At 35.1% G+C, this 13,934-nt stretch overlaps 3 protein-coding genes across 3 annotated transcripts; 1 reads left to right on the forward strand and 2 right to left on the reverse strand.

The window, feature by feature from the left end:
- Positions 1 to 316: 316 nt before the first annotated feature.
- On the forward strand, positions 317 to 2,839 carry LOC104892464 (mediator of RNA polymerase II transcription subunit 22a). The gene is made up of 4 exons (XM_010678410.4): positions 317 to 500; positions 593 to 743; positions 1,718 to 1,783; positions 2,344 to 2,839. Exons 2-4 carry the CDS (start codon positions 594 to 596, stop codon positions 2,581 to 2,583), a joined length of 456 nt encoding a protein of 151 aa, XP_010676712.1. The 5' UTR covers positions 317 to 500; position 593; the 3' UTR covers positions 2,584 to 2,839.
- An 834-nt stretch (positions 2,840 to 3,673) lies between these two features.
- On the reverse strand, positions 3,674 to 10,628 carry LOC104892465 (superoxide dismutase [Fe], chloroplastic). Its single transcript, XM_010678412.2, has 9 exons — positions 10,421 to 10,628; positions 10,221 to 10,270; positions 7,669 to 7,740; positions 5,663 to 5,851; positions 5,418 to 5,589; positions 5,045 to 5,163; positions 4,814 to 4,864; positions 4,487 to 4,630; positions 3,674 to 3,979 (listed from the first exon to the last, which is right to left on the reverse strand). The coding sequence occupies exons 1-8, from the start codon at positions 10,614 to 10,616 to the stop codon at positions 4,505 to 4,507; spliced, it is 975 nt and encodes a 324-aa protein (XP_010676714.1). The 5' UTR covers positions 10,617 to 10,628; the 3' UTR covers positions 3,674 to 3,979; positions 4,487 to 4,504.
- A 1,583-nt stretch (positions 10,629 to 12,211) lies between these two features.
- LOC104892466 (glucuronoxylan 4-O-methyltransferase 1-like) lies at positions 12,212 to 13,742 on the reverse strand. The gene has a single exon (XM_010678413.4). It carries the CDS (start codon positions 13,628 to 13,630, stop codon positions 12,797 to 12,799), a length of 834 nt encoding a protein of 277 aa, XP_010676715.1. The 5' UTR covers positions 13,631 to 13,742; the 3' UTR covers positions 12,212 to 12,796.
- Positions 13,743 to 13,934: the final 192 nt, after the last annotated feature.

Consider the following 13,934-nt stretch of genomic DNA (forward strand, 5'->3'; position numbering starts at 1 on the left):
TCAACTCAAATTTAACCACTAACCCAACACATCCTTGATTTCATTACTCATATATAATTATATAAGGTTGTTATTTGAACAACTCCTCGTATAAAATGTTGTTATTTAAAAAGAAAAAATTTCTAAGACTCACTTCCTAACCACTAAAGTCGATAAAGAGTAGCCTAGTCCTCTTTATTAGCAATTGTAAAAAAAAAATATTGTTATTTGAAAACTCCTCATATAAAATTTGTTAAAGTAAATTTCATCTTTTTTTTTTTTAAATGTGGCAATTGTTGTTCATATTTAGGCCAAACTTTTTTTTTATCCGACCATGAAGATCTCTAACACTTCAATCTTAACCACTAAGCGCATACATCCTACAAACTAGACATGGAAAAATCATTATTGGAGTAAAATGTTGAACCAAACACTATCACTCTCTTAAGTCGGCGGCGACTCGCTTCTTCTCGGATCACTCTCTATCTTCTCATCTTCATTGAGTTCCTACATCTTCTCAGGTTCTCTCTCTAATTTTTTTCCCCAAATCAATTTACAATTTGTAGGTAAAGTTGTTGCCCTAATTTGTTATTATGGGTTAATTAATTGGTAGAATGAACAAAGGAGGTAGTGGAGGTGGAAGTGGGCCCACCGCTGCAGCTGCAGCCGCTGCTGCTCAGAAGCAGAAAGCTCTTTTGCAAAGAGTTGAAACTGATGTTTCTAATCTCGTTGACAATTTCACCGTTCTTGTTAATGTTTCACGGGTAATTTTATATTTTTAATTTCGTAGTAACTTGGTGGATTTTATATATGATATGATTATTTTCGTCACACGACAAAGCCTTCGTAGTGCTCCTGGGAGCACCTAGAACTAAGTGTCTTCTGTCGTAAAGTTTGTACATTTTATGTTTTGTGACAAAAGTATGTCACATTTACAAATAATGTACAAAGAAATCCTTGGGTCCAATGGTATAGATTCCAATCTCCCACGTGGGATACCAAAGTTCAAATCTTGGTGAAAGCAAAAATTTTAATATTGTTGTAGGGTTGGAGGGAAGGTTTGGGGCATGTTGGGCCCTCTAGTGACCAAAAATTCATCTTACCACGGGCTCCCGAAAAGGGACCCCAAAAAAATGTACAAAGAATGTGCTTGAGAGCATATAGGAGCACCTAAGAATTTGCATTGACCTGAGTATGTGTTTCTTATTCCATTCTAATTTAGTATAGTCATCTTTGGTCATGCTTTTGTATTGATTTTTAGGTATGAGGTATGGACATATATATAACTACTTATGTGGTACTTTTTGGTGTAATTGAGCGACGAAGCACTGTGATGTATAAACGGGATTTGATCCCAGGTCTTAGATACCATCCTCATAAGTCTTTACCAACTAAGCTAGATGACATGTACTTGCCTTTGTATAACTTAAAACATGATGTGATTGAATAATGCTTGCTTTGTTTTTTGAGCAGCTAATGTCATGGCATTTTATATGTTTACATTAGGATAAGGTACAAGTGCTGGACATTGAGGTGTAGAGATTTTTCACATGGTTTTATGTATTATACACGGAGTTAAATGTGCCTGTGTATTACTTTCCTTTTGAAAGTGCTGTTTTTTGTGTATTCGGCCGTGCTAATTAGCCAAGACAAGAGCTACAGTAGCTAAAATGTAGATATATGTTTGTATGGCACTTTGTCAGTATATATTGAAGTTCTGAATTTCTTGCACCTGTAGGTAAATGATCCACCTGTCAGAAATCAACAAGAAGCTTTTATGATGGAGGTGCGCGCAGCCAGGATGGTGAGAGCTCTTATTGTATAGTTTTATACAGTGGAATATTGAGGCATGAGGCTTCAGCCCATTGCCTGTTTGTCTCTAATTTTCCCCAAGTTGCAATGTTACAGAAGCAGTTTCGGTTATTGCTCCTTCTGCTTGAACTTAATGATATGTTTAGAGATGTATAGGCTTCATGAATGTAGTTTGAGTTAATGCTTATGCTTCCTCTATTAATGTGTATTTTTTAAATATCAGCTTTTTATATTTACTATTACATAATTGAAGATTTCAATGGCCAAACTTGTGAGTTGGAGATCGTAAGTTAAACAATCTTCATCTCTAACGTCATTGATCTATAGGCGAGTTCTCTCGATTGGAATTTTCGATTGTAAATATGAACAAAGAAAATTCCCTAGATTTCTCCTCGATTAAATTATATTCTGTTGAGAAGATATTCAATATATTGTCTTGTTTTTTTTTTTCCATAATTTTCTTTCCTTATTTCATTTGCCACTCAATTCTTTATGACATACTCTATATATCTTTGTCTCTGTTCGTGTATTTCATTTTTCGCTTTGCAACAGGTTCAGGCATCTGACTCATTGTTGAAGTTGGTATCAGAGTTGAAGCAGACTGCTATTTTTTCTGGTTTGGCATCGCTGAATGACCATGTAGAACAACGTAAAGGCGAATTCAATAAGCTGGCAGAGAAGACAGACAGTACATTGGGTAGAGTTGGGGAAGAGGCTGCTGCTAGTCTCAAAGACCTTGAGACACATTTCTACTCTTCTGCAGTAAAGGCCGGCCAACCTTCATCACCTTGAGGCCAGCACTAAATTTACATGTTCTGAGTTCTCACTGTGCAAGAAAGATGTCTCGAGTTTTCAAGAACTTGACATTTGTGATTCGATTAGTGCGTCTTCTGGATGAAATTTGGATTGGGGGTGAGGGGTGTCAATCTAGCAGATGTTAGAGCCCTTTTGACATGTGTATGTAATGATAGATAACAAGGGCGGACTTTCCCATTCAAGTGTAAAATTCAAATTATATATTATTTGGTAGTTTAATAGTTATTGATTATCTGATTCTCAAAATCATGGCTGGTAGTGAATTTTACTTGCACCTTTATGTTGGCCAATCAAGTGTAAACTGTAAATGTATGGTGTTGTAGTATATAGTTGAAGGTCCTAGGCTCCTAGCAATGTGAACCTGCTTTGATATGGAAATTTGTCAAGCCTGATTTTTCATATAAGCATTGGGGAGCACAAAGGTAATTGTCTCCGGTGAACCGGAACCTGTAACGATGAAAGGTAATCTGTGAAATTGGTAGGTTAAATCTGTTTTGAGTCAGGTTGTTCTAAGTTTACTACGTCATTTTTTTAGTGAATCTTGATTCAAACCTATTAGTCTTTTTGTTATTTTGTGTTTTGGATCAAATAATCATGTACAATGACTTATGGGATTGAATGGTATTGTGCAAGATGTAAGTTGTTCTTAAGCTAATTCTTGTACGAGATGTGCATTAAAACATTGTTTTTGCATCAGCGAGAAAGAAACTTATTATGGCCACGTAAAGGAGCTATAAACACGGATTACTACGAATAAAAATCACAAGATAGGGAATCCCTCCCTTGCATCATCTAAACATGGACACTGTTACGTGAGCCAAGCCGGCTCTGCAAGTCCTCAGAGATTGGGGCCTGGTCGCCTTTCACATCTAAAGATGGACAGCTGTTACGTGAGCCAGGCCGGCTCTGCAAGTCCTCAGAGATTGGGGCCTGGTCGCCTTTCACATCTAAAGATGGACAGCTGTTACATGAGCAGGCCGGCTCTGCAAGTCCTCAGCAGTTGGGGCCTCGTCAAGTTTTACTTGTGCAAACCGAGCCTAGCTCATCTCGTGTGAAACATGCAAGGTTTAAATCTAATTATATCGATAGCAATTTTATAACTTTCTCAAAATCCTGCATTATTCCTGGTTTAAGCTCCTCAGCAGAAGCACAATTTTACAATGAGCTGCTCTTATTTTGACCTGAGTATCACCAGGCATTATAATCAAAACTGTATAACAAGCTAGAATGCACCCTTAAGATTTACAATCGACGAAAGCGACACTTATGCTCAACTACAACAGCTAGGCTGGATAAACTCGTAATTTGATACTCTGCACCAATTGTTCGCAAATGCTGCTTCTTAACTTGATCACGCAATTAACATATAAACCTATCAAGACAGAAAATGAACATCAGAATTAAGAAGAATGTCGCCCATCCTCTTAATACAACACATTTTGGGATTCTTCTTGGAAGTTTTATGGAAAATATCCAACTCAACTGAAATTTGAGAGCAGGTAGCTACTGTCAGCACCAATTCAGTTGCCACAGATGCTTTTTGCACAGCTTTGATGAAAGCAAAAAAGGAAGAAGAAAGAAGTGGTTGAATTGGTGTGGGGCCCAACTCTGGAGAAAAAGTTTACCATGATGTATGCTGCAATCAAAGTGGGACATCCTAAAATGGCATTTGTGGTAACTGAATTGGGATGTAGCGAGTATTCAAGTGCTCTGAACTCGTTGGTAAAGCTCGCTCAATAGCATGCTAACTAGGTCCATATACTGCTCTTAAGGGGTAGTTGATTATTTCTCGGATACAGAATTGGTCCACAAAATACGGTCAAGTTAATCTAATTGTGAGCCAAATACACAACTACAGGTCTAAAACTTCACAACTTACCATCTTGCTAGAATCTTATTAATTCTGTGCTGTTTCTTTCTCCCTGTCAGCAGCAACAGCCTTGGCTGCCTCATATCTTACACTGACAGCATCCCAGGAAACAAGATTTTCCATGAAAATTGAGATATAATCAGGCCTTCGGTTCTGCAGAAAGACAGAAATGAGGTCTTTATCCATTATCTCGAACATGTTCTCAAAGGGAAAGTAACAGAAAAAGGCTTGTAACCAAGTCAATTGCTCTTCTTTCCAATCTTAGACCAAGGACCAAGAGGGGGAGAAGGAAGAAGCATCTGTAAGTATTCTGAGACTTTCTTAAGTCAGACTAACCTGGAAGTCCAAGTAATAAGCATGCTCCCAAACATCGACAGTAAGAAGTGGCTGCACCATAAAATATATATATAAGAACATATCATGATAATACAAAGCAAAGCAACTTTCTTACTTAGCTTCTAAATTTATGCCATACATAAGAAACAAGAGAGATAACACAAGTTCTTAGCAAAAGCATATTTCTCACTGCAATAATGCAAGTTGTGAACCTAATGATTTGATACTCACATAATAGTCCCAAACGAGAGGGTTCACAGCATTTGGGCTCTTAACAACTGCAAGCTTCTTGTCATCTTCAGATGGCTTCGGATTTACTGCGTTCCCAACATCCAATTTATTTGTTTTGTCTACAATCAGATTAAAACCATTAGGATAACCTAAAGATATACCAGGAGAACACAAAATTTTTTTTTTTTTTTAAAAAAAAAAGATTTAAAGGGTGAAAAGAAAGAGTGGATATCCTGTGACATTCATTGACCCAGATAATCTCTTTAATCTTTAAGTTTAAAAACAGTTATAAGGGTGAAAAGAGGAAGTGTACACCCTCTGAAAATAATTTTGAGACCAAAAGGTTTGGATTTTGAAGTTGGGAGAAACTCACAAACAAGCCAAGCCCAGCCAGAACCAAACTGTGTAGCCCCAGCAGTCTTGAATTCAGTAACAAATGCTTCAAAAGAACCAAAATCCTTTTCAATTTGCGCCAAAAGCTCGCCGGAAGGCTTTCCCCCACCACTAGGCTTCATGGATTCCCAAAAGAACTCATGGTTCCAGGCCTAAAGGCAAAATGCAAGACTTTGAGATACTAGCAATGATGGTCTTCATCTAAAGAGAGTTAGGAACACGTACCTGTGCTGCATTATTAAAAGAAGGAAGTACATCTCCTTTGTTATATGTGATACGTACTACTTCTTCAAGTGGCAATCCATCTAATTCTGTTCCAACTATTTGCTTGTTCAAGTTATCCACATAGGCTCTATGATGCTTCCCCCAATGATAGTCAAAGGTTTGCTTGCTCATGTGAGGCTCCAAGGCATCCTATTTATCGCATAAAACGACATTTTTAGCAGTAGAAAGGAACCTTTATTGACTAAGAAATATAAACTGACGCCTAGTTTATGTTACACGTCATAATGTCATATGCAACAAATTTCACATAGGTGATACCTTTTTAAAATTCAGCTTTTATGGTTGCATTCTCACAGGTAAGGATTTGAGTACTTTGACCATTAACATGCTTAGTAGTTACAAGTATAACTTGCTTGATTTACATTTGGAATTTCATCATGCAGCTTATCAAGTCAATCTAACGAGATATGCCAAAGAGCATGCTATTTGTGGAGGATTTGGTGGATGATACAAAGAAAAGTGTCAAGAGAAGTTAAAAGTTTTTTTTTTTCTTTGGGTGGGTGGGTGCTGGGGGGAGGGAAACAAGTTCATTGGACTAAGATAAAGTATATGCAAAGCAAGTTTGGAAGCAATAGAGATTCCTTAGATAAGAATTGCTACTGATGTCAAACCAATGAAGACTATCAGTGTAACATAATTTGCTTATAATTCGCTTTTTCAGTTCGCGGTTCGCCCAAAATGGGCCAAAAATAGGCGAAAACCGACCGTAATTTGCTTTTTTCAGATCGCAACTCGCAGGGAGATTAGGGAATTATGTTACACTGAGACTAATCCCAAAAACCTGGGTTAATCTTTCCCTTTTTTGGTGCCAAGATGGGGGTTGCCTCCAATAGGGAAAGGGAAAATTAACATGAGACAACAGTACACCTCCTGGGATTGAGATCCCTGTAGATCCGCCTGTGTCCCTTGTCCTGTTTCGGAATTTCTTTCTACTTGTTGGATATAGGAACGGAAGAGATAAGCACCCAATAGAGCAGGCAATTGCATATGTAAGCAAGTGGTTGGCAAGACTATTTGGATAGATTCAGCTATCCCCTTGGTCTCTAAAAGGAACCAGTCAAAGATACTTAAAGGAGAGCCCGCTCCTTTTCCGCGGTTGGGTTTTGATGAAAGAGAGAAACCCACAGATCAACATCCCCCAACCCGCACCCATGTAAAGTTGTCATGACCCAGAAAGGACCGTTTATAGAACTAAACCTGAGATTTTCCGGGTATTAAACATGTAAGTAGAGCATTATCTTTTCACTGATGGTCACATATATTTTGAGCTCCGAGTTAATAGAAAAAGGAAGGGGGTAAGAAAAATCCAGTGTTGACATTCAAGGCATTGGGAACTTAATGACGATATTTCATATCATGTAAAACCTATGGTGCTGAAAAGGAGCACATCAAGAATATATTTGGAACAAGAACGTTCTATAATAAATCCAACCCCTATTAAGAATCATGATCATATAAAAGTGCAAGCTCAATAGAATTAAGACCAATGATGAAGTAACATGAAACATTAAAATAGTGACTTCTATTGAAGGTACCAAGTAAGAAATAGGTTCAGAAACCTTACTAGGTGGCATCAGAATTAGTGGACAAGACATGTGAAGGTATCAAGAGGTTGCAACAGAGGTTAGTTCAAGAAGAGTCAGACCAAGGTGATTTGATGAAATCGAAACTTGAGGACCTGACTGTGAAAGAATTGTGAAAGTACTAAAAGGTTGCAAAACAGGTAGGTCTCAAGTTCCATGTTAAAACTTTAAAAGCGACAATCCCACGTCATCTTGATTGAGCTACATACATACACACAGTTCCAATATAATGCACGTCATGAAGTTCAAAAGATTAGCAGGAATTCAGTTCAGAAATTTTCCAGTCATACATCAAGTTGAAACAAGATTATAGAGATGTGCCATAAATTTGAAAAAGAAGCTACAAGGTTACTTGATCCTTACAAATGGATAAGGTGGGGGCTTCAAATCAAATTTGGCTGTAACAACAGCAGCACCAGCTCTTCCTACTCTTGTCTGCAGCATTATATTGTCAGAAAAGATTGCAATTACACTTCACCAAACAAAAACAGATTAAAGGGGCTTTGACTAGACCATTAGTGGTTACAAGGAAAGAAACTAAGCTTAATAATGACAGATATCTTCAAGTTCTAGAAAATCCAAATACAAATATGAAAAGGAGAGATACATCACAACACCCAAGTTTCTCTTCCCTTTTAGAAATGCAATTTCACTCAGCAAGCCAAAAGCATAATGAAATATACATGATCACGCATGCTTTTGTCTCTTCTTACAGCATTAGATTTATAATATATATCACAAATAAAGTTAAAATCCATCAAATTCATAAATTAAATATATACATCTACTAATGTTAGCTCTCCTAATGAATTGGTCACTTTGCCGAAACTTCCATGTCTCTTGGCCAATTATTTGTCAAGTTTATCCAGCATTCTGCTGCTCAATGACTTTTCAACTCAAGCAAACATAATTGGCAAATTTTAGATCTTAAATAAAGTAAAAAGCAAAAATTGTACCAACTCTTTATGATTGAAGTATACTTCATCAGAAAATCCAAATAATCAAATTGAGTTAACAAGAATTTCATTTCCCTAGAGCATTCTAATGAACCCGTATTTAGAGACTAAAACTACAAAACTAGCTCAACAAGAAAACCAGCTAAAAGTATAACACACTAAAGCCTTGTTCAGCAAAGCCTTTTAACCATCTTCTTGATTGGCATTTAGCTTATGAATGTAATCATACAGCCGAAAATATGTTCGGTAAGTGACTCTAAATTGGCCAATCCATTAAATTCATCAATTAATATACTCCTAAACTAATGCTAGCTTCTGCTGCTCATAATGGATTGATCACTTTGTTGAAACTTCCAAGTCGCTTGGCCTATCAAATGTGAAGTTTATCTAGCAATCTGCTGTCCGATGGCTGACCAACACCAGCGAAAAACATCAGCAAATTTTAAATTTAAACAAATTATTGGGCAAAAATCGGCCAAATTCACTCGACTAAAGTATATATAGGAAAATGCCAAGAATTTTCATTTCCCTGAAGCATTTCAGTGAATCCATATTAGATTTTAGAGTTTGAAACTCTGAAACCAGCTGAACAAGAAAACGAGCTAAAAGTACTTTGTGTTAGCCATCTTTTTAATAACCAAAGATTGTCATCATACATCCAAAAAAAAGCTTCATAAATGACTTCATGGAGTGCTTTATTAACCCATGTTTTCCAGCCAAAAATGAAAATCCTCAGTCGTTTTACATATTTGACGGCTAACAACTAATAGCTGATTTTAGTCATTTTACTAAACATCTTATAAACAACTACTGATAACCATTTGTTTATCCAACCAACACAAAGTTACAAACCAATAACATTACTATCTATTCACAAACGCCAAGTCAACCAACAAAACAAAGCCTATCTCTTCAATAAAAACTTTAACACATGATGAAATTCAGACTACCAAAATATTCAACACCAATTAGCAACAAAGGACATCATTTATGTTAGGTCAAGATGGACCAAATTCCATTAGCCCACAAGTTAATGTCGGATTATATCATAAACTACCAAACTTTGGTAGTATGAAGACCAAGATCTTATTTTGGATCATGATTTGTCATGATTACACTAGAATACTCCAGCAAATACATGAACATCATGCTACGTGACTCTTGGAGCAACAAATGCATCAAATTAAATTCTAGAAGTTACTCAAATTATCTTAGTACTTAATAACCGACTTACTCAACTATAAATACATGATGTTTGACATATTTTTGAGGCAATCCACCAAAAATTCATCGACCAACATCCACAAATCCAAGAAGCCATACATACTAAGCCTTCCTACTATATTAACCCTCCTTGTTTATAGCCCACCTTGTATAATAATCCACTATTCTTTTTTGTATTACTCCTTTGTGAGTTTCTTACTACAGTGAGAGTTTTATTGTATACTCACCCTAATAAATTTCGGGTGATTTTCGTACTCTCTATTTCATATAGTGGATTTTGGGTACTCGTCGTTCATGGGTTTTTTCCCTCTATTTGAGGATTTTTCCCACGTTAAATTGTGTGTCCATTTTTTACTACTTTTCTTGCCACATATTTCCAACTCTATTTATTTTGCTCAATCTCCCCATCTTTAATTTGCTTCCGCTATGCACTCACAACCCTAACAATTTACAACCAAATCATTAAATACCAACTATCAATTTTCTCACTTAAAAATCACTACCTATGGGCTATGAAGCACGAAAACCTGTAGGACCCGACTCCGAAACCTCAGTTGTTTTCGTGCTACATAGATCATCACCCAAAATAAAAATCAAACACCAAAAAGACAAATAGTTCACCAACCATAATATAAAACCAAAAAGATTTAAAATATCAAGTATTAAAACTTAGGTAAAAAAACAACTAGTTTGTAGAAATAATTGAATTAAGCACTTAAATTTATGATCACACACTTGTTTCCTCCATGGTGAGACACAGATAGAATTGAGTTCCCCTTTAAATCCTGCAAACATAGTAAGAAGTTAACATGAGTAAACCTTCAAATCAAAAAAATTGTACAAAAAAAAAAAGTTAACATGAGTAAAAAGTTAGGAAATGGGTAACTATCTAATTGTGATAAAAATCAAAGAAATGAAAAGGGTAAAAAAAAAACCTTCATGAGAGAGAAAGTTTGAAGACAAAGATATCGCGGAAGTTGCAGCAACAGTAGACATAATTTCTTTGATAGAAGTATCAAAAACAGCAGTCAGCAGTGTTTGTGTTTGAGGAGATAGCAGTTTGGTTGTGCCGAACACACTCTTATAAAAGCCAAACGTGCCAACGTGGTATAGAGTTATAGGACACAACATGGACGTTTTGTGAAGGACAAGTGGCATTTGGGACGTCCAAGAAATTAAATAAATCGAATTTATAATAATTTATCGTGTGATGAGTCAGCTTTTATTTGATATAGTTGTTTGATATAGTTAGTTTTTTTGTACTCCCTCCGTCCCATAATATAAGTCCCCTTTCTTTTTAAAGTGTCCCAAAATATAAGTCTTGTTTCTATTTTCAATCTATAATTATACCCAAAATACCCTCATGAAAATAATTTAACTCCCAAAAAGTCCTCATAATTTCAGCTTCCAATGCACCATTATTAATGATAAAATAGAATCTCATAACCCATTAAACTCCTCTACACATTAAACTATGCAATATTAATGTTAAGTTTTTATTTTTTGTTAAAAATAAAAAAACAATGTAAGTGTTTCCCAATAAAAATGAATCTTTTTATTTAAATAAAATAAGATTCTAGTTTACCTTAATTCTCGTGTAAAAACAGAATCAGGACTTATATTATGGGACGGAGGGAGTATCATATAATCACTTTTTATATAATCAGTTTTTGTATCATTTAGTCAATTTTCATATGATTTAGTTGATTTTTTTTCCTGATATAGTCAATTTTCGTGCGCGATTCACTAAAGATGTTTTGTTGACAAATTATAGTGGAAATCGAAAGTAAAGATTAATGGTTGATAATACAATTACAGTTTTTTTTAATAGTATTGAATCTCTAATAAGGGAATAAATGACGATTTTTGTCTCATGAGATGTCTAAAATATTTCTATGCAATTAATATTTAAATAGTTAAAACAATATTCTTGTTTTAAAGATGATATAAAATTTTAAAGCTATTTTTTCTTGCAATATATTTGTTTATCGATCAATGTACGTTTCGCGTGTATATAAGACTAGTTATAGTTTATGCTCTTTTCATTTTAGTTAGAAACCTAGTTATTAGATTCGAGCGATTCCTAAAATAATTCAATACGATTAAAATTAAATGTAATTTGTAGCTGACATTTTTTTTATTATAAGCACATATTATAGTGGTAAGTTCATGATATTACAAAATAAGAATTACAAATTTGACATCTATTACGCACATTTTTTATACAAAATTAATGTATCCATAATCTACTTAAAATAGAAGAATTGCAATTAGTTGGGACGATCATATGGGAAGAGTGTTACAACTTATATGAAACGAAGCCATACCTTGTTATTTATTTATATTCTTTTATAATATTCTCTTTTGGACAGGATTTTAAAATATTTTTGATAACACATACTTGTTCTCTTATTATTCTGGTGGTGGAAAATTATATGGTGAAGATAATTAGCCTAAAATATTAAGGAAAAGGCCAGAAAGATGATAACATGATGAGGACATAAGCACACATGAAACATCACCCGAGCTTTTTTTTTTTTTTGTTTATTTTGTTTGTTTGTTTCGTTTTAAGGAGTACAGAAGCTGTGTTTTTCCTGTACAGTGGAGCTGTTTTCCTTATCTTCTAGAGTAGTACATTGTACGTTGTGGTGAGTTGTACTACATATGAAATAAAATTTCTAGACGTTTCATCGTAAGAAGTTCATTTGTAACATTAGATGCAAAAAGATAAAAAATTGACCCTGAACGTTGGTATCAACTTATATTAAAGTTCAGTAAAATTAGTATCAATATCAAAATAACTTTTACTTTGATATCCAAGTAAGTGTAAGTGAACTTTGATATCAACTTTGAGCTTTAGTATTAGTTACACTAACTTTGATATCAACTTTGAACTTTGGTACCAGTAATACCAAAGTTACTCTTACTCTGGTACCTCCAAATACCAAACTCGCAGGTCAACCAACCCAACTAATCAGGTTAACATTTGAGAGTAGTGGGATATGTTATTTTATCTTCGTCCAAATACCAATGTAACTTTTGCAAAATCTTCCTCTTATCCAACACGGACCTTAAATTATACAGAAAAACTGACCCGGTAAAACAAATTTAACCCAAGAAAAATCACCGTATGTTATTCAAAAATTTTAATAATAAGAAGCAAAAAATGATGAAACTAAGGGCAATAGAGTGAGGAATAGCTCTGTTAGACAAAGCTTTCCTCTCGATTCTTGGAGATCCTGAGTAGATCATGGGATCGATTCTCATCACTTGTACTCGTGGCTTTCTAACCAACAACAACAAAAAAAAAACTAAGGGCAAAATGGCCTCTGTGACCCTTCCCTATGACTTGGTATAGTAAAGTGCCTCAATCTTCCTTCTTGTTTCTGCATATACCCTTCACACAAAAATGCTTTTGAAAATTTATCCTCTACTTCTCTATTAACATCATGAACAAACACATCAGTTTCTCCATTCTCTTGATTTCTAGCAATCATTCCTGCAGTATAAATCGCGGTCATCCTACCAGGAGCTTCATCATGATAACCTGTTGGTGCATCCACCATAATCAAATCCCACTTTGTTTCATAAACTTCCTTAGGTAAACTTTTCAATGCAAGTTGACACATTGAATGTTTAGGATCACTTATTGAAGTACACTCTTCTCCCTTAGCCAAATCTATCAATATATCAGCTTGATTAACTTTAGTATCATAAACAACATGATAAGAATGTAACATAGGAAATCTACTTTTAATTTGTTTAATCCATGATTCATCTTCTTCTAAGAAAATGGTTCGGCCTCCATAGTTTAGCGCGCTCCACATTAGACTATCATGGCCTAGGCCGAAAACTAGGAAGTTGCAGGGTGATTTCTTTTGTAGGATTTTAGAAGTGACCGCGATTTCCCTGCTTGTTTGTTGTGGAGTGATGCTTGAGGTTGAGTAATGAATTAAGGCATGAGATAAAGAAGATGGGATTTTCGTGCACGTTGATAAACAATCCGAATCTTTTATCATAAGAGTTTGTCCAGAAGATGATGATGATGAGAAGTTTGATCTTAAGATGAAGAGGAGAAGAAAAGCAAGTGTAACTCCAAGAATGAGGAGTTTAACATTAAGAGGATATTGATGTTTAGGTCTCATGGTATATGTCCAAAGAAAGAAGAGTTTATTTTTTGGCTCTATGAATTTGTGGGAGTTTATGAAATGAATGTAAGATTATACTTTGAGTGGCATATAGATAAGGAAATAGGAATTTTTCAGGTGATATTATATATATTGGTTATGTGATCAGGACAATTTAGCAAACATTGAGTTATGATGAAGCAAAACACTTGGATTGAAAGTTGGTGGATCTGCATGTTTGGTACATGATCTTCACATAAAATGTGTTAGTTTACACTAATAAAGTTAGTTTAGAGATTAATTAATTGAGTTAGTTGTTCAA

This window comes from Beta vulgaris, chromosome 5 (assembly GCF_026745355.1).
Source record: "Beta vulgaris subsp. vulgaris cultivar EL10 chromosome 5, EL10.2, whole genome shotgun sequence".
Classification (NCBI taxonomy): domain Eukaryota; kingdom Viridiplantae; phylum Streptophyta; class Magnoliopsida; order Caryophyllales; family Amaranthaceae; genus Beta; species Beta vulgaris.

Excerpts from the sequence above, each read along its gene's own strand:
- LOC104892464 (XM_010678410.4), top strand. The coding sequence starts at position 594 with ATGAACAAAGGAGGTAGTGGAGGTGGAAGTGGGCCCACCGCTGCAGCT. Across the intron at positions 744-1,717 it reads TTCTTGTTAATGTTTCACGG|GTAAATGATCCACCTGTCAG; the intron begins GTAATTTTATAT and ends TTGCACCTGTAG. Across the intron at positions 1,784-2,343 it reads AGGTGCGCGCAGCCAGGATG|GTTCAGGCATCTGACTCATT; the intron begins GTGAGAGCTCTT and ends GCTTTGCAACAG.
- LOC104892465 (XM_010678412.2), bottom strand. The coding sequence starts at position 10,616 with ATGTTGTGTCCTATAACTCTATACCACGTTGGCACGTTTGGCTTTTAT. Across the intron at positions 4,865-5,044 it reads CTCTCGTTTGGGACTATTAT|CCACTTCTTACTGTCGATGT; the intron begins GTGAGTATCAAA and ends TTTATGGTGCAG. Across the intron at positions 4,631-4,813 it reads CTTATTACTTGGACTTCCAG|AACCGAAGGCCTGATTATAT; the intron begins GTTAGTCTGACT and ends GTCTTTCTGCAG.
- LOC104892466 (XM_010678413.4), bottom strand. The coding sequence starts at position 13,630 with ATGAGACCTAAACATCAATATCCTCTTAATGTTAAACTCCTCATTCTT.